The 20518-nt window shown below is 55.3% G+C and overlaps 4 protein-coding genes and 1 non-coding gene across 7 annotated transcripts; 1 reads left to right on the top strand and 4 right to left on the bottom strand.

Moving 5' to 3' along the window:
- Positions 1-654: 654 nt before the first annotated feature.
- On the bottom strand, positions 655-5912 carry RING1 (ring finger protein 1). The gene is made up of 7 exons (XM_004043802.5): positions 4726-5912; positions 4470-4605; positions 3584-3744; positions 3240-3455; positions 1825-2214; positions 1370-1643; positions 655-1073 (listed from the first exon to the last, which is right to left on the bottom strand). Exons 1-7 carry the CDS (start codon positions 4935-4937, stop codon positions 972-974), a joined length of 1491 nt encoding a protein of 496 aa, XP_004043850.4. The 5' UTR covers positions 4938-5912; the 3' UTR covers positions 655-971.
- MIR219 (microRNA mir-219) lies at positions 5430-5539 on the bottom strand. The gene has a single exon (NR_106257.1). It is a non-coding gene; the product is annotated as a microRNA mir-219 (primary transcript).
- A 631-nt stretch (positions 5913-6543) lies between the features above and the next one.
- Positions 6544-8931, bottom strand: HSD17B8 (hydroxysteroid 17-beta dehydrogenase 8). Its single transcript, XM_004043803.3, has 9 exons — positions 8649-8931; positions 8246-8463; positions 8028-8144; positions 7826-7918; positions 7640-7725; positions 7453-7537; positions 7199-7241; positions 6926-7000; positions 6544-6737 (listed from the first exon to the last, which is right to left on the bottom strand). The coding sequence occupies exons 1-9, from the start codon at positions 8929-8931 to the stop codon at positions 6721-6723; spliced, it is 1017 nt and encodes a 338-aa protein (XP_004043851.2). The 3' UTR covers positions 6544-6720.
- Position 8932: 1 nt separating this feature from the next.
- SLC39A7 (solute carrier family 39 member 7) lies at positions 8933-12946 on the bottom strand. 2 transcript variants are annotated; one of them, XM_004043804.5, is made up of 8 exons: positions 12430-12946; positions 11712-12126; positions 11455-11623; positions 11247-11300; positions 10945-11109; positions 10672-10812; positions 10266-10462; positions 8933-9831 (listed from the first exon to the last, which is right to left on the bottom strand). In XM_004043804.5, exons 2-8 carry the CDS (start codon positions 12120-12122, stop codon positions 9559-9561), a joined length of 1410 nt encoding a protein of 469 aa, XP_004043852.2. In that variant the 5' UTR covers positions 12123-12126; positions 12430-12946; the 3' UTR covers positions 8933-9558. The 2 variants fall into 2 exon arrangements, with proteins under 2 accessions (XP_004043852.2, XP_018885062.2); XM_019029517.4 differs by having other exon boundaries at positions 11202-11300; positions 12430-12619.
- Positions 12696-19762, top strand: RXRB (retinoid X receptor beta). 2 transcript variants are annotated; one of them, XM_004043801.5, is made up of 10 exons: positions 12696-13126; positions 13952-14199; positions 14902-15058; positions 15425-15604; positions 16760-16932; positions 17321-17450; positions 17655-17787; positions 17903-17994; positions 18307-18412; positions 18528-19762. In XM_004043801.5, the coding sequence occupies exons 1-10, from the start codon at positions 12892-12894 to the stop codon at positions 18673-18675; spliced, it is 1602 nt and encodes a 533-aa protein (XP_004043849.1). In that variant the 5' UTR covers positions 12696-12891; the 3' UTR covers positions 18676-19762. The 2 variants fall into 2 exon arrangements, with proteins under 2 accessions (XP_004043849.1, XP_018885059.1); XM_019029514.4 differs by having other exon boundaries at positions 12703-13126; positions 17891-17994.
- Positions 19763-20518: the final 756 nt, after the last annotated feature.

Genomic DNA, 20518 nt, shown 5'->3' with positions numbered 1-20518 from the left:
CTCGCGGAACTCGAGGCCAGTAAGGCAGCCGCGGCTTTCCTTGATGCCCCCACTCCTCTGCTCTCAGCCGCTGCCTGGACGAGCGCAGAACTAGTGTTCCCAGGCGGCCCTCCCTCCGCTCAGCCCCGCCCCCCGGCGGGCAAAGGCTGTGCACTCACACTCCGAGTCTGCAGCCCAGCCTGCCCTTTTTTGGGAGGTGGCCCGGGGACTGGGATGTCGAACAGGGAGCTTCTCCGCAGTCCTCTCCACCTCCCTCCCTCTTTCCAGCTATAGAAACCGGCTGCTCGCAGTGACTTCCAAACATCACGGTCCTTCCCACATCTACACACATCCCTTTCTCTTTTGAGCCATTTTCCTGCTTTCCCTTTGGTGTTGAAACCCTGGATTTCAGCCTGGGCGACTCAGGTTTTAGGGGGAAAGTTTGGGGTCTAACTTGGCACCTCTGTTTTTTATCCTCTCTTCCAGCTTCATAGATGGTTCCTATTTTCATACATATTTGCTAATTTGGAGTTTCCGACGACATATCTCCAATAACCCGACATTTTCTCCCTATTTCCAAGGCTGATTTTACATTATTTCTAGGCCTCCCTCCCCAACCTATTTTCCTTTCTTTTTCTTGTACACCCCTGATAAACAGACACACAGAACTGCAGGTTTCAAAGAGGAAAAAAGCACGTTTGTTGTTGGTAGGTGGGCGTGAAGGGGAGGGTTCTTCACCTTCTCCAACACCTTGTATAGATGGGACGTTGCGGGGCAATAGAAAAGGCAGCAGATGGGGGCGTGTTTTGCCCCACTCTGTACAATATAGAAGAATCTCATATAGATACTTTGTATAAAAGCCACGTGTCCTCATTTGTGTCCTCTTGTTGGCTGGCTGGGCTGGGGGTACTGGGGGACAAAGAAGCTGGGGTGATAGACCAGGACACAGGGATACCCCATGGTCCCCTTCCTCTGGCTGTCCCCTGGTGGGGTCACTTTGGATCCTTGGTGGGAGCATAGCACAGCTCCAGTGGCCGGGACACCTTCCAGAATTTCTCATTCACCAGCTCCAGGGTGAGCGAGCCATTCAACGTCTGAGGAGGGGGTAAAAGGGAGAGAGGGGGAAAAGAGAGAGGAAAGTTGGAGAAGATGGAAAAGGAAATGAATGAGAGGCAAAAGGTGACCAAGGGAGGAGGAAAGAAAAAAGGAATAATAAAAGGGATAAGGCAAAAAAGGACATGGATGATGGGAAAGGAGAGGGGACATAGAAAGAGATAGAGGATGTATAGGGGAAGAGTGCTGATGAGTTAGACCAGGCTCATGGTTCTATGTGGCCCAGACCACCCTCCCTCCTCTCCCCTCTTCTACCACTGCCCTCAGAAGCTCTCACCGTGAACGCCCCGCCTCCAGGTGCGATGTAGATGGTGTACTGCTTTTCACTGACGCCCTCCAGGCTGGGCAAAGCAGGCTCCTCAGGACCGTCACCTCCTCCGGCACCCCCACCCTCCCCGCCACCCCCATCAGGTCCTCCGGTGTCAGAGGCGCCCCCTCCAGGCCCTCCTGGCTCCCCTGCTTCCTGCTGTTGCCTCCGCTCGAGGGCAATGCGCAGGGCCAAGTACTTGGAGAGATGGTCCACTGTGGCATTCCCAGTTGTCTTCACATACCTGGAATGGGAGGGAGGACAGGCTTAGAGCCAGAGCGCCTCAGATGGGGACTGGAGGTAGGGGCTTTCCAAAATGGATTCTGGGTTGGGGTGGTATTTTGGGTTTGGGCAAAGCCCACTTCTGATGGAAATCTAGGTGATCTTTGGTTTCTCAGTGGCTGGGGAAAGACAGGGCTCCTCACCTCGTCTGACAGTATTCTCCCTTCTCCACGAGCAGGGGGTGGGGCCGGAACACGAGCTCAATTTCTCCACCTGGCTCTGGGGGGCTGGGGGCCCCAGGAGGGCTTGGGGGGCCCAGCGTTCCCCCTCCCAGAGTCCCTCCCCGGTCACCAGAGTCTTCCGAACCGGCACCCCCACCCACCCCACCAGTGCCGCCTCCCCCTGTCCCTACACTGCTCCCCCCTGCGCCCCCTCCACGGGGTCGCTTGGGAGCAGGGCCTGGGGCAGAGTCAGGGGCGGAGTCTGAGCTCACATCTTCTCCATCCCCTTCTCCCTCCCCGGGATCTCCTTCCCCCCCACTCATCGTTGTGGTCTGATCTGACCCTGGTATCGGCCGCCTCACACGCTGGGCCCTGTAGAAGCAAGTGGTTAAGGTTAGAAGGCATCCAGGATAAAGGGCTTAGACTTTAAACTTCAGAGAATTAAGAGATAAGAAAAATCCTAATGACGATACCTAATATTTATTAAACACAATGTGCTAAGCACTCTACTAAGTGTTTTGCACCAATCCCCTTACCTAATACAATGAATCCTATGACACAGGTAATTATATTACCTCTATTTTATGGCTGAGGAAACTGAGGCTTAGAGAGGTTAAGTAACTTGTTAGTGATCATAGGCTGTCACCTCTCAAAGTGCGGTAGCAGCATACACATCCCCTGTGAGCTTGTGAAATGCAGACTCTCGGGCCCAACTCTAGACCTACTGAATCACAGTTTGCATCTGAAGATCTACAGGTAATCTGGATACACATGAAAGACTGAGAGATGCTGGCCTAGGAGGTGATTTAACTTCCAGCAGTATGAATCCGGGGCTTATTCTCAAAATCACTCTACTGTTCTAACTTCTAGAAAGTCAAGGGGTAAACTACATTTTTCCTTTTTTTTTTTTTTTGAGACAGGGCCTTGTTCTGTCGCCCAGCAGGCTGGAGTGCAGTGTGCAGTGGTGTGATCATGGTTCACTGCAGCATCCACTTCCTTCCCAGGCTCAAGTGATCCTCTTACCTCAGCCTCCCAAGTAGGTAGGACTACAGGCATGTGCCACCATGCCCAGCTAAATGTTTAATTTGTTGTAGAGATGAGGTTTCCCTATGTTATTCAAGGTGGTCTCAAACTCCTGGGCTCAAGTGATCCTCCCATCCTCACCTCCCAAAGTGCTGGGATTACAGATATGAGTCACTGTGCCCAGCCCTATATTTTTCTTAAGAATAGCAGGGCCAGTTGTTTACTAAGAAACTGCAATTTACACCCATGATTTCCAGCCCTAATGATCAGTCTGTGGTCAGCTCCTAGGATGCCGAGGCTTAGAGGCTAGCAGGCAACAAGGACTGACCCACGGACCCATCCCACCAGTTCTGCTTCTCTCCTGACCCTCACACCTGTGCATGGCCTGCATGCGTAGCCCCTCCTCAATGCTGGAGCTCAATGCCTGCTGGTTGTGCAGGCGGCTCAGGCGGATAAGCACTCGGTCTTGATGGGCCTCGTATTCCTCCCGGCTAGGATAGATCTTAGAGATCAGGGCATCAAAGTTGGGGTCTGGCCGTAGGGATCGCTTGGACACCAGCTTCTTTCGGCAGGTAGGACACTCCTTGTTCCTGGGGTAGGAGAAGGGAAGCCCTGAGTGGTCAGTCAAGGGAACTGAAGCCTAGGCTGAACCAAGACCAGTGAGAGGGCCCTAACTTTGTACCCCTTCATCTCATCTCAAACATGTCTCTCCTATTACCCGCTCCGTAGGGCTGTGACAATGCAGTCAGAGCAGAATCTGTGGAGGCACTCCTTGGTGGTCATCGTATTCTTCAGCATGTCCAGGCAGATAGGGCACATGAGTTCTGAATGCAGTGACCGAGGGGAAACAGCAATCTCTGTGCCATCCATTATGGCTTCCTGAAGGCATCAGTGAGTAGAAAGGTGGTGTGGGTTAGAGGGAAAGGGGTTTTAGAAACAGCAGCCCATAAAATAAGAATTTTGAGAAATACAGTGATAAGACCCATGTTGGTCTCTATAGGAGACAAGAATTCTGAGAAAGAGAAGGACTGATGACTTGGAGCAACTGGAGAAAAGACAGACTTTAGTGTCCATTAACTAAGAGTAGGAGCTTTGGAATAGGAGGATCTGAGGTGGCTAAGTGGCCTAGGAGTGAAGATGGCACAAATCTGTGGTTGGGAAAAACTATTCAACAAAATTTTTTAAAGTCCTGGTGCTACCTGTATTAGAACCCCATAGGGTGCCTGTTAAAAATTCAGATTCTGAGAACCCAATTCACTACTGAATCAGAATGTTGGGGGGCATGAAGCTCTGCTTTTAATAAACTCCCAAAGTGAGTCTTATATGCACTGACTTATGACACTGAATGAGGAACAGGGAAGGTAATTTTTGTGTTTGTGATCTTTCAAATGAAGATAATAATACTTGTTCCACCTCTCTGGCAGGGCTGTTTTGAGGATTAAATGAGATAAACGCGAAAGTGCTTTGGAAAGATTAAGGTGATTCAAAGGTAGGGCCAGGCAGGGCAGAATAGAGCAAATTACGGAAAAGAAGCTGTGTGATGCGGTCTGTGGATATAAGGGTTTGGGGGAGGGGGTAAGCCTGAAAGGGAGAATGCCTGTCACCTGCGGGGTCCGGTGCAGCTCATACAGACTCAGTTCCCACGTTTTGCTGGCATTCTGGGCATTCGCCGGCGTCGTCATGGTGACCGGGCGCAGACCCCCCACCAGGGCTCCACAGCCGAGGAGAAGGCGAAGAAGGCTGGGGGTGGGGTGAAGGGGAGGAGGGCGTCAGGGGGGCCGCCCCTCGCGTAGACCCCGCCCCTCCAGAAGCGCCCCTCTCCGCCCCCGCTCCCGTCCCCGCGCCGGCACTGCCCCTCACCCAGCTCCAGCCGTTCGCGCTCCCGCCGCCGCCGCGCCTCTCCCTAGGCCCGGGCTCCTGGGCCAACCAAGTTCGCTCGGTCCGCAACCGCTGCTCAGACAGCAGCTCCCGCCACCGCCGCCGCCATGGCCCGGGCGCTGGGGCCCTACGTCACTTCCGCCTGCTCCTCCGCTACAGCCGCTCCCCCCGCCGGCGGAGACGTCACCCACCATTCGCGGCGCGGGTGGGACGGGACGTGGACGCCGCGGTTCTCCCGCCCACGGGACGGGCTCGTCCCGCGTGAGGATCCTGCGTCCCGGGAGTTCTGCGCCACTTAGGGAACCACGGTCTCCGCCCCCGGCCCAGCACCGTCGCGCGGCCAACAACCTTAGCCTCGGTTCCCTTCCAGAGGCCCCCACCCGGGGCCTCAGCTCCGGGGGGGCGGGGCCTGGAATATCTGGGACCCCAGGAGGGGACAGAGGGCTCGTGAAAAGGGCTACCTCCCCGACTCTGCGTACCCTGGCGACTCTGGGGATCAACCCCCCTCACTTCTCCGTAACCCCCATTCCAGGATCCCGGGGAAAAAGGCTGCAAAAGATCTGCCGCTTTAGCCTTCTAGTCCTGAGAACACACCTAGGTCCCGATGTGCCCGGGATTCCCCTTACCACCCTGGGGACTCCCTCCACCCTCCGCTTTGGCTCTCCCTAGACCCTCCGACCCGCTCTCCCGCTCGAGGTTTGGGGGCGGCGGCTCGGGACGTCCAGACTCAACTCTCGGCCGGAGCCATAGACTCGAGAATTGCGTTTGGACAATCAGGAGCCGCGGCCCGGGGCGGGGAAGGGAGGGAGGCGCACGGGAGGAAAGGGGGAATGGAGACACCACGCGGAAACAGGGACATACACAAGATGGGGCTCCCATTGGGAAGGGGGGGTGCGTGTGTGGGTGGGGTACACAGGGGCAGAATGTCTGGAGTGGGAAGTGGGCAGAAGCCTCTTCGAGGACTCTAGAGTAAACGAAGGGGATGGGGAGGAAAGAGAAGAGGAAGGGGCAGAGCGATCCCCATTGAGTGTAGGGAATGAGAGGGATACAGGGCGAGGGGGTGGGGGGCAGTTAGAGACCCTGATGGGCATCTTGTCCCCGCCCGAGCTGAGGCTCCCGGACTTGGGCTGCGGCTGCCAGGGGGTGGCCTGTCCCTGGGACAAGGCAGCAGTGGGTGCCCTCGCCCCCCACCCCAGTTCCCCCCTACTTCCCTGTCCTCTCCTTCAGTCCGTGGCCAGTCCTTATGTGGGCGCCAGAGTCGATTAGCGCAGACCCCCCTCCCCTTCCTCCTCCTCTTCCCAGCCCCCTCCCTCCTGCTCTCTCCAGCCCCTTTCATCGGCTGGTTCATTCCCCTAATCCTGGCCCCCTCCCCTAATCCCCCCCATCCGACCCCAGGCCGGCTGCAGCTATTGTAAGGTGGAGAGAAAGGGGAGGGGGGGACTCAGAGAAAGGAGAGGGGTGGGGGAGGGCCACCTGTTCCAAGACCCCCTTTCAAGGCCAGACTGGACACCAAGATGGGGCCATGAACAAATCACCCTTGGGGACCATAAGAACCCAGGGAGTTGGGGGGAGGGGACTGGTGCTGCAGAACCAGTGGAAAGGGGTGACGCACGAACCCCTCCCTCCAAAAAGACCCGGAGTGTCACGCATACACAGTGACACATACTCTTTCCTCTCACACCCGGCGGCGGGGGTTGCCCTGGGAGACCAGGCAGAGAAAGGGAACAATCCTTCGGGAAAGGGAAAGGAGGGGGGAGGTGGGGAAGGGTCTGAGGGCTTGGACACAAGAAGAGCCGGAGGTGGCAGGGAAGAGGACTTGGAATTTATTAGGGTCACAAGCACCCCTGCTTCCCATATTCAGCATTCCTGAACCATACACCGCCACCCCTTTTGTAGCCTGGGAACTTAGAGTCCTCATCAGCAGGAGGCCAGGCAGAGTGGTGGGGGGGTGAGCAGAGTCCAGGGTCCTTGAGGCAGTTACATGAAAAGACCTCCTGGGAGGGGCAGAAACATTTGGACAGATGCATGGGTGGAGACACAAATGGGCTAGGGGGTACCCACTTCTGTCCCTGGCCTTGGGAACCTCTGCCATTCCCAGTGGCTCCAGACTCCCCTTACTTGCTTTCTCATATAGTCTGGGTTCTACTTCTCTGCCCTCTCCCTCCCCATGCTGGCCTCATACCAGTGACTTCCACTGAGGTCCCTGTGATGTATCCACTATCTTCAGATGCCAAGAATGCGACCACATCTGCCACATCTATGAGAATGGTGGGGAGAGGGCAGAATTCTGCTCACTCCCATAGACCCAAAACAGCCATAATCTCCCACCAAAGACATCCCTCCCCACAAACCTCTCCACAGACACCAACCACCAGTCCCCTAGAAAATCCCAAAACCTTGGGGATCTCTTCATTCAGGCCCCCTTCCCAGGGACCCCACTACATTCAGTGCTCACCCTCAGGGTCCCCCAAGTGTCCCATCGGGATCATTTCAGTAATCTGTAAAGAAATACTCATGTGGGTGAAAGCTTCTTTTATGGATTTTTTTGAAGACTGAGTCTGTGACCCTTTTTTGTCTTCATTCCTCATACATTCATTGAATATTTAATGTTTGCCAGGAACTGTGCCCAGTATTCTCTCTCTCTCTCTCTGTGAAGCCCAGAGAGATTGAGTCTCTGAATGATTCTGCCCTCCACCCACAGCCTCCTACCTTGTCCACCACTTTCTGTGGCACTTTCTGTGTCATGGGTGTTGCAATGAACCCTGGGACGACAGAGTTACAGCGGATCCCATGTCTGTGGGAAGGAGAGTGGCTGCCGATTCTGGAGAGGGCTGAATGCTGGTCCCTCCCTCAGACCCCCCAGGTGCTCCCCAGCACCCTCAAGCATCTGACCAACCGTCCAAGCTCCCGGGCTGCGGTCTGGGTCAGCCCAATCACTCCAGCCTTGGATGCTGCATAGTTTGTCTGCCCCATGTTCCCCACCTATAGGTGAGTCAGAGATGTGGAATGAGTCAAGAGTCTCAAGGAGGGGTTCTCCTCTCTATGCCACTTGGCTGGCTGACCTTGTCCAACTCAACCTGACCTTTCCTACGATGCTACTGATGTTGATGATGGAACCACGACAACCATTGGACACCAGGGCTTGTGCTGCAGCCTGAGTGACTAGGAAGGTGCCCTGGCGGGAAAGGGTAACAAGGGAGAAAAGATCAGCTGGGGTGACAGCCCTCCTCCAACTCCCTCCCCAGGCTAAGGGAGCCAAAAGTCGCAGGTTCAGAGATCGCCACCTTGAGGTTGACAGCTATGACTTTGTCCCAGTCATCCTCAGACATGTGCAGCAGAAACTCATCCTGGGTGATGCCCGCACAGGACACAACGACAGATGGTGGGCGAGAAAAGCAGGCCTATGGGAGGGGGAGGTTACGCATCAAAAACCCTCCACAAAAAGCCGGGGCAGTGGAGGCAATATTAGAGCTTTAGAGGGGGAAGGTGGCCTGGCGTTCACCTGCACTTGTTCCAGCAGGCACCTGGCGGCCCTGGCCTCAGACACGTCAGCCTGGAAGGCAGCATGGTTCCCTCGGGGCGGCCCCTCCTTGCTCCCTGGCCCGCCCAGCAGCCGCACCGTCTCTTGTGCCGCTGCCCGGTCCAGGTCGCAGGCAGCTACGGTGGCCCCCTCTCCGGCCAGGCGTACACTGACCGCTCGACCGATGCCGCTCCCCGCACCTGAGGTAGGACAGAACGCCCCGGACCGGGCAAGGGGAGGAGGGGGCAGGGATCAGAGGTCACAGGGCAGAAAGTTAGTAAAATGTGGGTAAGGGGCCAGAGGTCACAGCGGCCGCGCACTCCAAGGGCACGCCCCTGACCTCACTCCAATACCCCAAACCGCCCGGGGAAAGAACCCCCTCAACCTGTGACCAAGGCCAGTGCGGAGCGGAGCCGGTTCTGGAGCTGAGACGCCATGGCGGGCTGTGGGTGGGTGGGAATCCCAGCACTAAGCCAATCCCAGCGCAGAGGGGGCGTGGCAAAGGCAAAGCCGGGGCCAATCAAAGCCCCGCCAGCCTTAGGCCATCTGCGGCCACCAGCGCAGGCCGACCTCCCACCGAGGGGGCGTGGCCCGACACTGCTGCTTAGGGGCCCCGGGTGTGGAGAAGACAAGCGGCCCCATTCCCCCCAAAAAGACAAAGACTGCATATGGGGCGGAAGATCGGAGGTCTTTATTTCCGGTTACCACCCCTCCCCCTCGATTCAAACACAGTGATATAAAAGGAATAGAAACAAAAAAAATCAGGCCATGAGAATACCAACTAACCCTCTCCCACCCCCATCCCCCCTAATCACTCCCAAATCAGGACACACGATTGATGTTTGATGTTTATCCCCGACTCCTCCTGTTACCCTCTCTGTCCAGGACTCTGGTCTTCCCTGAAGCCTCCACCAACTGGTGGGAGAAAGGAAACTGGACCTTGGAGAACTTCCTGTGTAGCAACTTGGTTCTCCGAGAACAGGTGGGGTAGGGGACACCAGGTAGGCTGCCATCACCCCCTGTCCCTTCCAGCCTTCTTCATGGCCCCATTTAGCCTTCCAAACGCAACATGGTCAGACAGTGCCCAACACTATGGTCCCTCTGGCCTCTCATTCTCACCGCTCCAGCCTCTGTAAGACTGCCAGCCCTTGAAGGCCCTAATGCCAAAGTAACCATTCTCCCAGGCTACAGTTCCTTCCTTTGGCAGATGTCCCTGGCCAGGGCCCCCAACCTCTACGCACCCCTGACCTGGAGTTAGGGGTAGAGGTTTGGGGCAGGGGTAGTTTATCCACCCCTCACTCAAGGTGGGCAATCAGCACCATCATGACAACTCCCCCCAGCAGCCCCAGCACCTCCAGAAGTGATTGCAGTGGTGATGCCTCCCTCAGCAGCTCGGGCAACACAGACACTGTTGCTACGTAGATAAAGCCACCTGCAGTAAATGGCAGGACCCAGCCAGGACCTGCACCACCTGCAATTTCACTGCCCACTGCTCCTCCTTCAGTGAGAAGGGCACAGGCTGTGCCTGCCAGTGCCCCTACTGCTGTCAGTAGTTGCAGACGCATCGCCTGATGGGCAGAAAAGAGAAAAAGGCACTCACCAATAGCTAAAGATTATCAGTGGTTTAGAAGTGGCTGGTGGGGTATAGGTATAGGGGACATGGATTTGGAAACTAAACATCAAAGTAAAAAGAGAAGAGGGAGCAGTCTAGAATAGACAATTTCTGAAAAATCTTAAGAGATCAGAGGTCCTTTCCACAGACTTTCTGATTGAGTAGGCGTGTGTGTGTAAGACTCCACTAAACCATTCAGATGGTTTATAGACCAGTTTAAGAAATACTGAGCTAAAGGACAAAGTAACCAGAACTTCTTCCCCCTCATTTCTAGAGGACTTGTCAATGACAGTATGAATTGTTTGGAACTAATAAGAGGCTGTTTGGGTTTAGGGAGAGTGAGGAGAAATAAAGGGTTTGAGGCAGCTGTGTTTGGCAGACATCACCAACCTGCTTTTTGCTGCAGCCAGACTGGACCAAGATGGCAAAGTCTCCAACCTCGTGGGGCACTTCATGTAGCAGGACAGTCATTGTGGTCAGGATCCCTAGTCCCCGGCCCCCTCGAAAGGAAGCCCCAATGGCCAGACCATCAGTGAAGTTGTGTGCCAAGTCAGCAGCGAGATTCAGGTACCCCGACACACGCAGGTCTTGTACAGGACAAGAAGAGAAAATGATCAGAGGCTTCCATCACCACTTGTTCCAGTCTTGGTCAGCTATTCTCACACCTCCCCTCAGAGACCACTTCACACCCAGTCCTTTAGTGTTTCTCAGATACCTGCCATTACCCACAGCACATATTCCATGTGATTTGTGATGATGTCCCTTGCCCAAATTTATCACCAACTCTGGCCCTTACCTAAGCCTCTTTTTTCTTCTTCAGCGTTCTGAGGTCTCACTGGCCCATCTTTGGGTATTGTGCTCCCTCCTCGCCTCTTCTGAACCCCCCTTGTTTCCTTTTCTTCTTCCTCTGAGCTCTGCTTCTCCTTGGTAGAACGCTCTGAGGGAAGAAAAGAGTTGGTCAGAGTGGAGAACAGATCTTCCAACATGTCCTCTCCCTCCTGAGGGCCATAAGATGAGGAGATTCTGAGGCAGGCAAGTCAGCTTTCAGGAAAGTTGTTCCTGGGCTCACCTTGTCTTCCATGTCCATGACTTCCACGTGTATGACTGTGAGCGTGTCCACGTCCATGACTGTGACCATGTCCTCCTTTCACATGTCTCACAAATTTCTCCACGACAAGAAAGGCAACAATTCCACTGAGAACCCACAGTCCCACAGACAGAATGGGGCCCTGGCCTGGGAATAGAGGCATTGAGATATTAAGGGAGATGTGCATTCCAGACTCCTCCTCCTGAAGTGCGGGAGGTGAGGAATAGGGAGAGACGGACCTTCCCCAGCACTCCAACTCCCATCCCCATCTGTCTCTTCCTCACCACTGTGGGAGTGTCCATGTCCGGGTTGCTCCAGAGTGTGGTGAGAATGAGGTTCTGGAAGAAGGGGGGAAAACCAGATGAGGGAATATCTGACACAGTGTGTATTTGGGGGAATATCGAAAGGTCAGGGATCATAAAGGAGAAAGAACCCTTTTCCTCCAAAGAACAAAATAGGTTAGATTTGAGGTAGAAGTCAGAGGTTACTTACCAAGAGCATGAGGAATGAGGTGCAGGAAAGCATCTCCCAGGAGCCCACCGGAAGCAAAACTGAGCAAGATCTGAAGTAGAGAGCGATGCCGGGGAGAGTTCGACTCCACGGGGATAAGGAAGAGGACAAAAAATGGAGCTGCTGAGATCAGCACTGTGGCCCCCAGTGCCTGGTGAGGGAGAGTCAAGGTCAAGTACTATGGAGTTTCCCAACAATCCAGAACCAGCCCTTCTCTCTCCCATCCCCTGGAGACTCACATAAGCCCAGAGAGTGACAGCATCCAGGTCCTGCTTGATGCCTGGAGCCCCAGACTCCCCATAGCCTCCATGGCTATGCTCATGGTCATGTCCATGTCCTCTGTGGTAGAGGCTCTCACGGGAGTGGCCATGGCTATGGCTATGGTGTAAATCCTCATGTGAATGTCCATGGTCGTGACCGTGGGTATGTCCATGCCAGATGCTCTCGTGAGTGTGGCCATGGCCATGGGCATGGCTGTGTCCATGGTGGAAATCTTCATGTGAGTGCCTGTGGCTGTGGCCATGGAAGTCCTCTTGCAGATCGTCGTGCAGGTCGTCATGACCCCCGAGTCCAGCCACCAGAAGCCCCAAGGTCGCCCAGGTCAGCAGTCCCACGGCCACCCAGTGGGGGGCCCCCAGGCCTCTGGCCATCACGCTGACCAGAGGGACAGAGGCAGTGACTCCACTTGACTCCACTCTATACCTACACAGGGTCCGCTTTACTCCAATCGCGCCCTCCGTCCACCTCTATGGGCCGCTCTCCCATTCCCTTAAGTTCCCACCTACATTGTTCCCAAGACTAGTTCTCTTTATCCCGAACCACCTCCCGGATGTAGGGCCCTGGGACACTAATCTTTCACCAGCCACTTTACAGACTCTCTGGGCCCTCGTCTCTACGACTCATTAGGTGAGGAAAAGGTCTGGAAAGGATGGTAGAGAAAAAACAGAGAATTCTCACCGGCTCCGGGATCCTCTCCTTTCCCGGTTTGCTTGGACGTGGCAGTCCCGCCTTTAGATCCCGCGAGAACAGGAAGTTCCGTTCCACCTTCGCCCTAATGCCTTTACCAATATGGCGGCATTCCGGTAGCGACGAATCCATCCTGCACTGACGCGCATGCGCGAGTGTGGAGGTTATTTGAGGGGAGGGTGGGCGAGGCGGGCTAACAGGCCAGAGGAGACCGCCTCCTCGGTTTCCAACTAGACGAGGGGGCGGGAACTCGCGCCGAGACTTCCCGTCTGTACAAAGATGGCTGCCACATTGGCGCTGTCATTTTGGTACTGAGCAGAGCGACGGGCTTAATTCGACCCAATCCAGGCCAGAGTCTTTCTCTCAGGGGCTTCCTCGTGCTCAGCTAATCCTCCGATCAATCCTTGGGAATCCCTGGGACCTCTTCGGTATCCCTACTCTCAGCCAGGGATCATGTCTTGGGCCGCTCGCCCGCCCTTCCTCCCTCAGCGGCATGCCGCAGGGCAGTGTGGGCCGGTGGGGGTGCGAAAAGAAATGCATTGTGGGGTCGCGTCCCGGTGGCGGCGGCGACGGCCCTGGCTGGATCCCGCAGCGGCGGCGGCGGCGGCGGTGGCAGGCGGAGAACAACAAACCCCGGAGCCGGAGCCAGGGGAGGCTGGACGGGACGGGATGGGCGACAGCGGGCGGGGTGAGTGCCCCAGCAGAAGGGCAGGCGAGCCAGTGACCGCTTTATCTGCAACCCCTCCCCCACACCCTCCCCCGGTGCTCTTTTCCTGGCGCTCCCGCCCCCTTGTTTGTAAACACGCGTCCCCTCCCTCCCGAGGGCCTTAGCACCCTCCCCCCCGGGGCGGGGCGGGGAAGGGGAGCTTCCGCCCTCCTAGCTGTGACCGCTTGAGGCCTTGGGCACCGGAGGTCGCGGGCCTGGGAAGGGCACGATTCCTCTTAAACCTCAGGACTTTGGGCGTTTACAGGCAGATCCTGCGTCTTAGGAGGGGTCTCTCCTGCCTGTCTCTTTCCCTTGCACGCTCTGGCTACCTGGCTTTACGCTGGGAATAGAGGGGCTCGATGGTCTACCCCACGTGCTGCCCCACCCACGAGACAGGTGTGGCTTTGGGATGACCTGGTATTCATTCAAATGGATTGGTTGGAAAATTTTCCTCACCTGAACTATCCTCCTCTCCTTGTCAACTCCCTCCTCTCACCACAATGAGGAGTTACGCTGTTTTTGGGTTTTTTTAGCCAGTCAAATATAGCAGTGGGAGGTTGTATACCAATTTTAGTGACACAAATGTTAATAAGTTCTGATAACCCACTACCATCGGACCAGCCGGAGTTACACTGTTGTTTGACAGCAGGGTGTCTCTGGACTTGGGGATGGGTGGAGTGGGCTGGGTCCGGCACGGTGGGGTATTAGAGAATTAAAGTCTCTAGTTGGATGTTTGAAGACTCATTTTCTTTTTTTGTCTCTTCTGTCTCTTGTGTGTCTGTGTGCCTGTACATACCCCTCCCTCAGACTCCCGAAGCCCAGACAGCTCCTCCCCAAATCCCCTTCCCCAGGGAGTCCCTCCCGCTTCTCCTCCTGGGCCACCCCTACCCCCTTCAACAGCTCCATCCCTTGGAGGCTCTGGGGCCCCACCCCCACCCCCGATGCCACCACCCCCACTGGGCTCTCCCTTTCCAGTCATCAGTTCTTCCATGGGGTCCCCTGGTCTGCCCCCTCCAGCTCCCCCAGGATTCTCCGGGCCTGTCAGCAGCCCCCAGGTGAGAGGTTGTGACCAACTTACTGCCTGGCCACTTTCATTTTCTTGTTTTCCTTGTAACCCCAGATCCTTGTGTGAACTTCCCCATGGCCCATTGACCTTCCAATCCTCTAACCTTGTCAGGCCTGTGGTCTTTGTGAGACCCCTTGCCTTTCCTGAGGTGACTGATCTTTCAGTGCATGCTTCCTCCCCTAAAAGAACTCTAATATTCTTTGTTTTTGTGTGTGTGTGTGTTTTTTTTTTTTTTTTTTTTTTGAGATGGAGTCTTGCTCTGTTGCCCAGGCTGGAGTGCAGTGGCACGATCTCAGCTCACTGCAACCTCTGCCTCCTGGGTTCAAGCGATTCTCCTGCCTCAGCCTCCTGAGTAGCTGGGATTACAGGTGCCTACCACCACGCCCGGCTAATTCTGATATTCTTGATGTCCTTTTCATCTATCTGATTTTCTGCCCTTTTGATCCCATCTGCTTTCCCAAGACACCTGCCCTTCAGGGTCACTGTGTTGCACAATTTCAGGGGGGCCTGTTTATTCACTTCGGGGTTGTGCTCCAGGGATGGCCTTTCACATAGACTGCAGTGTAAATGACACCCTCTGGAATGTGCATTGCAGGGCCTTGCTTAGTGGTAGGGAATGATTTCCATCACTTCTGTGACATTCTGCTTCCCAATAAGTCTTCCTGTGACTTCCCTATTTCCCCCATCCCAGATTAACTCAACAGTGTCACTCCCTGGGGGTGGGTCTGGCCCCCCTGAAGATGTGAAGCCACCAGTCTTAGGGGTCCGGGGCCTGCACTGTCCACCCCCTCCAGGTGGCCCTGGGGCTGGCAAACGGCTATGTGCAATCTGCGGGGACAGAAGCTCAGGTATGTGGCTCAGAGGATGAACAGAGAGGGAGAGTCTGGGCCATGTATCATCACCTGTGGGATTCCCAGGGCTTATGGAGTTTGGTCAGAGCAAGTGACCTGGGGGAGGCCTGATGAGAGTAAAGAAGCTGAAGCTGAGATGTAGGACGCGATTGGGGGGAAGGTCAGAGGGAAAAGGAAGCAGCGTGTAGGGTTTCTGAACAGTGAGGAGACTGGGACTGGATCATCACTCAGCTCCTGGTTCCCTATCTCTGTATTTGGCAAACAGGGAGGACTTTAAGTTTTGCTAGGAGGAGATTGGAAAGAGACTAAATGGTGAAGGTGTCTCCATGCACCCTTCTTATTGCTCCTCCCCTTTCCCTGTAGGCAAACACTACGGGGTTTACAGCTGTGAGGGTTGCAAGGGCTTCTTCAAACGCACCATCCGCAAAGACCTTACGTACTCTTGCCGGGACAACAAAGACTGCACAGTGGACAAGCGCCAGCGGAACCGCTGTCAGTACTGCCGCTATCAGAAGTGCCTGGCCACTGGCATGAAGAGGGAGGGTAAGGACCCGCCCTGCCCAGGCGTCTTAGACCACATGCCCTTCACCCCTATCCCACTCAGACTGAGTACCTCTCTGGAAGGGTGGACTGCTCTCTCTCCTCTAGAGGGCGATATTTGATTTCTCTCTCCCTTCGCAGCTCTCCTCCCTGTTACCCTGTTCTGGCCCTTGAGTTTCCTTCTTAATGGTTAGGCCTCTGTGGCCTGCACATATGACCCCTCCCTAGACTGATCCTAGGATAGGATAACTTTTCCTTACCCATGATGGGCTGTCTCCCCATTTCTAACCTGAGTGGTTCCTCCTCTGATTCCATGGACCTTCTCTGGTCTCTGTCTCCTGTTATCTGTGATCTTTCCTCTAACTCCTGGGACTGGGCACTCTTAAGCTTACAGACTTTACTGAAGACCTCAGGGCTTCCCTTCCTTCTTCCGTGTCTCCATCTTATCTTCTTAAGTCAGATTCCTAGGATTCTGAGAGACACTTTAGAGCATATCTTGGTCAAAACACCCACTTTAGAGAAGACGAGCCTGAGGCTTGGCTTTCCCAAGGTCATGCAACAAAGGAGTGGCAGGCAGGTTTGGGATCAGAACCCACATCTTCAAAGACCTAGGCCAGTGCTCCTTTCACTGCCTATTTGTTGAGTCAGAAGAGCACAAGATTTGCACTCAGACACACTTAGAGTCAGTTGTATGACCTGCCACGTATTATATGAATTTAAGCAAACTAATCTCTTTGAACCCCGAGTTCTTCATCTTAAAAATGAGAATAAATGCTTCCAGCATCATTATGATAATTGAGTGAATGTTAAAATGTGCTTAGCATGTTTCTTGGCATATTTTATTTTAAAAAGTTTTTTTTTTCAATCAGCTTTCTCAGGTTGAATCTTGGCATGTTTTTTTTAACCACGTAGTAGGCTCTCCATTTAAATTCCTCCCTAATTCTTTTACCTACCTCACCCTTCCCGACTGACTTACCTGCCCTTTTATAACCCTTCCTTCAGGGCTGCCCCCAGTCCACCCTTTCTAGTGACTTCCCCAATTCCTATAAATATCTCCCAAGGGCCATGAGATCCTGATGAGGCCGTAAGGATATTTGTGGAACCCCTTCATGGCTGGCTGCTGACTTTCCATTTTTTCTCTCCCCCTTCCCCCTGCAGCGGTACAGGAGGAGCGTCAGCGGGGAAAGGACAAGGATGGGGATGGGGAGGGGGCTGGGGGAGCCCCCGAGGAGATGCCTGTGGACAGGATCCTGGAGGCAGAGCTTGCTGTGGAACAGAAGAGTGACCAGGGCGTTGAGGGTCCTGGGGGAACCGGGGGTAGCGGCAGCAGCGTGAGTGTTGGGGTCAATCCACTCTCCTTCGTGATGGGGGTTGGGGGAGGCAGTCTAGGTCTGTTCTATATCCCCTCCCCCTCCTTTCCCCTCATAACACTACTTGGGACTGGAGGTGCTGCCAAACAAGGTCTTTCAAACATCTGAGGTGGATGTGATAGCTCCTTCTGTCTCCACTCCCCAAACAACCCACTGGCAGAACCACAGGCATGTCCCAAATAAATAATTGTTTGCACTAATGCCAGAAGAGAAGACTCACTTACAGGGATTGGTTTGGATGGGGCTCACAGGAAGACTATATGTAAGGAGGGGGTGTCAAAAGCCTCTTACAAGGGGGCTCCCAGCATATCTCAAAATCTTCCATAACTCTTACCCCCGTCCCCTGCAGCCAAATGACCCCGTGACTAACATCTGTCAGGCAGCTGACAAACAGCTATTCACGCTTGTTGAGTGGGCGAAGAGGATCCCACACTTTTCCTCCTTGCCTCTGGATGATCAGGTCATATTGCTGCGGGCAGGTCAGTGACCTTGGATCCCTTTGACCTCTTGACATTTGACCCCTCTTTGACTTCCCGACCTTTAGTGACCCCAGTGGCCTTACCTTGCATACTCAGGGAGCCAAACTTGCTGACCTCGCCACCTCTTTTCTCCTTCTCTTCCTCTGATGTGCTTTGAATCCCTTGGCCTGATTTCTGGCTCCTGACCCTTGCTGCCCCACCCAGGCTGGAATGAACTCCTCATTGCCTCCTTCTCACACCGATCCATTGATGTTCGAGATGGCATCCTCCTTGCCACAGGTCTTCACGTGCACCGCAACTCAGCCCATTCAGCAGGAGTAGGAGCCATCTTTGATCGGTCAGTGGCCCTCGGCTAGGCTGGCATGTAGATAGAGGGGGTGGGGCTATAGGCTGGTCCGTGTCCAAGGCTGGCTGAGCTGTGACCTTTGAGTGACCTGCAGGTCCCTCTCCAGGGTGCTGACAGAGCTAGTGTCCAAAATGCGTGACATGAGGATGGACAAGACAGAGCTTGGCTGCCTGAGGGCAATCATTCTGTTTAATCCAGGTAAGAGGAGGATTACCTTTGTCTCTCAAGGCCAAGGCAACCTTGGAGCCTCCTCTTCTCCGAGACTCCTAAGTTACCCAGCTATCCCCCTCAGTAAGACCCTCAACCTGGAAATCTCCCAACTGGCCGAGGAAAAACCCACATCCACGGATCCATCCCACAAACCCAGTGGGCCCTGCTTCCCTTGCCAGGCCTCTGGTAAAGGGCAAGCAAGTGCAGCCCAAAAGGGGCATCCTGTGGCTCACATCTGCATGGCCGTCCTGATTTGGTTTGTCTTCATTTCTCTTCCTCCTCTCTTCCCTGCCATGCCAGATGCCAAGGGCCTCTCCAACCCTAGTGAGGTGGAGGTCCTGCGGGAGAAAGTGTATGCATCACTGGAGACCTACTGCAAACAGAAGTACCCTGAGCAGCAGGGACGGTGAGATGGGGCTGGGGGGCACTGAGGCTCCCTTGGGGATGGGGAGTGCTATGAGGATGTGTTCAGGGCCCGTGTGCTTCCAGCTCTCAATCCCCTTCTCCCACCTCCACCCCAGGTTTGCCAAGCTGCTGCTACGTCTTCCTGCCCTCCGGTCCATTGGCCTTAAGTGTCTAGAGCATCTGTTTTTCTTCAAGCTCATTGGTGACACCCCCATCGACACCTTCCTCATGGAGATGCTTGAGGCTCCCCATCAACTGGCCTGAGCTTAGACCCAGACGTGGTGCTTCTCACACTGGAGGAGCACACATCCAAGAGGGACTCCAAGCCCTGGGGCAGGGTGGGGGGGCCATGTTCCCAGAACCTTGATGGGGTGAGAAGTACAGGGCAGAACCAAGAACATAAACCCTCCAAGGGATCTGCTTGATATCCCAAGTTGGAAGGGACCCCAGATCCCTGTGAGGACTGGTTGTCTCTCTTCGGTGGCCTTGAGTCTCTGAATTTGTCGGGGTCTCCCATGATTTGGGGTGATTTCTCACCCTCTGTCCTTCCCCCAGCACAAAGCACTGGCCTTGCCTCCAGGACCTTGCTTCCTTCTCATCTTGCCTCATTTTGCTTCCCATCTGAAGAGTGGAAATGGGGAACTCCCCCAGAGGTGGATATTGGGGGGCAGGCCTCCCAAGCTGATGGACATGAGAGTAGGGCCCTGACAGGCCTTCCTCCTCTCAAACCTGGCAGATGGGGGCCTCTCTGGAAGAGGGAGGGGCCCTGTCACTGTCCAGAGTCTCTTTTTACACTTCACCTCCTTCTGCAGTCAGAAGTGGTGGTGGTGGTGAAGGGGCTGGTGGAGATGTAGGAACCGATCTGCTATTTTTAATTTCCTGTGAGGATAGAGACTTGCAGTTAGACTCAAAGAAGTACTGTACTTTCCCAGGTTGACTAAGAAATGCTAGTGGTGGAGGTGGGTGTTTGGGAAAGGCAGGGCCCTGAAATGGCCTGTCCCTAGGGCTCTCCAAGCACTAGCCTTCCCAGCTTCCCACCGCCCCCCCCCCCATCTCTTCCTGTCTAACTTGGGGAAGGGGCCTGGGCTGTGAGGACAGGGCCCCCACAGGGGATGGTTTCACGAGTGTAGTCCCGGAGGCCTTCCCTTCACAGCTCTCCTCCAGCCCTGGGCACATAGCATAGGCTGGGGACACAGGATCCTGGCCTGAGAATTGAGGGGAGGTGGCCAGCCCGCAGAGGTGGGGTGCTGGGGCTGCATGATTTTTGCCCTGCGTCCCTTCTCTTTGGGGCTCCTTTCCCCTCTCACTCATACATAAAATCGCTTTCAAATTAAAATCGCTGTTTTCTGGACTGAGGTGACTGTATGAGGATGGGCAGCGCCGTTTCGGGCTTGGGGGGGTATCCGGTTGGGAGCTCCGGACGCGATCCCTGGACGCCGCCGCCGAGGTTCCGTGGGGCCCAAGAGGTGCACGCAGGGTGGGGGACACAAGGCAAGCTTTGTCGGGGAGGGGGGGAGAGGGTGTGCCAGGCTGGGGGCGGGGCCGGCCGGAGGAGGAAGGGGGGGCGGTGGATTCTCAAAGGCGCCTTGTTCGTTCGTGCCCTCTCCGCGCCAGCGGGCGGCGGCGCCTCGGCTCGCTGCGGCCTTCCCTCTGGCCGCGCTGCGGGCTCCGGGCAGACCCGGCGCCGTGCCCGCTCGTGGGGGCGCACTGGGCGCCGAGCGCTGCGGGCTTCTCAGGCGTTGCCCGCCCGGAGGCGGCCCACGTCCCCGAGTGACCCCATTTCCCTGGACCCTTCCAACCAGAGTCGACTGCTCGCTCATCTTACCACTGCTCCCCCTCTACCTCGGCTCTGGGACTCCCTTACCGCGTCCCCCATTTGCATCTCCTTGGACCTGACTATCCTGTGTTTGTCGGTGGGTCCCAGTCTCTGCCCTCTTGCTCCCCGTAGAACACCTTCCCCCACATCCCCCGCCCCAGTTCGTCGCTATCTATAGCCTTGTCTATAAATACCCCCGCCCCGGCCCGGCTCTGTAATTACACGGGGCGGGGTGAGGGAAGTAATTATGGAGACCTGATTATGGGTGGGGTGGGGACTGCGACCCCCAGG

The sequence above is a fragment of the Gorilla gorilla genome, chromosome 5 (assembly GCF_029281585.2).
Source record: "Gorilla gorilla gorilla isolate KB3781 chromosome 5, NHGRI_mGorGor1-v2.1_pri, whole genome shotgun sequence".
Taxonomy (NCBI): Eukaryota; Metazoa; Chordata; class Mammalia; order Primates; family Hominidae; genus Gorilla; species Gorilla gorilla.
Note: the sequence above shows the minus strand (reverse complement) of the source record. Positions and strands in the feature narration are given on the sequence as shown.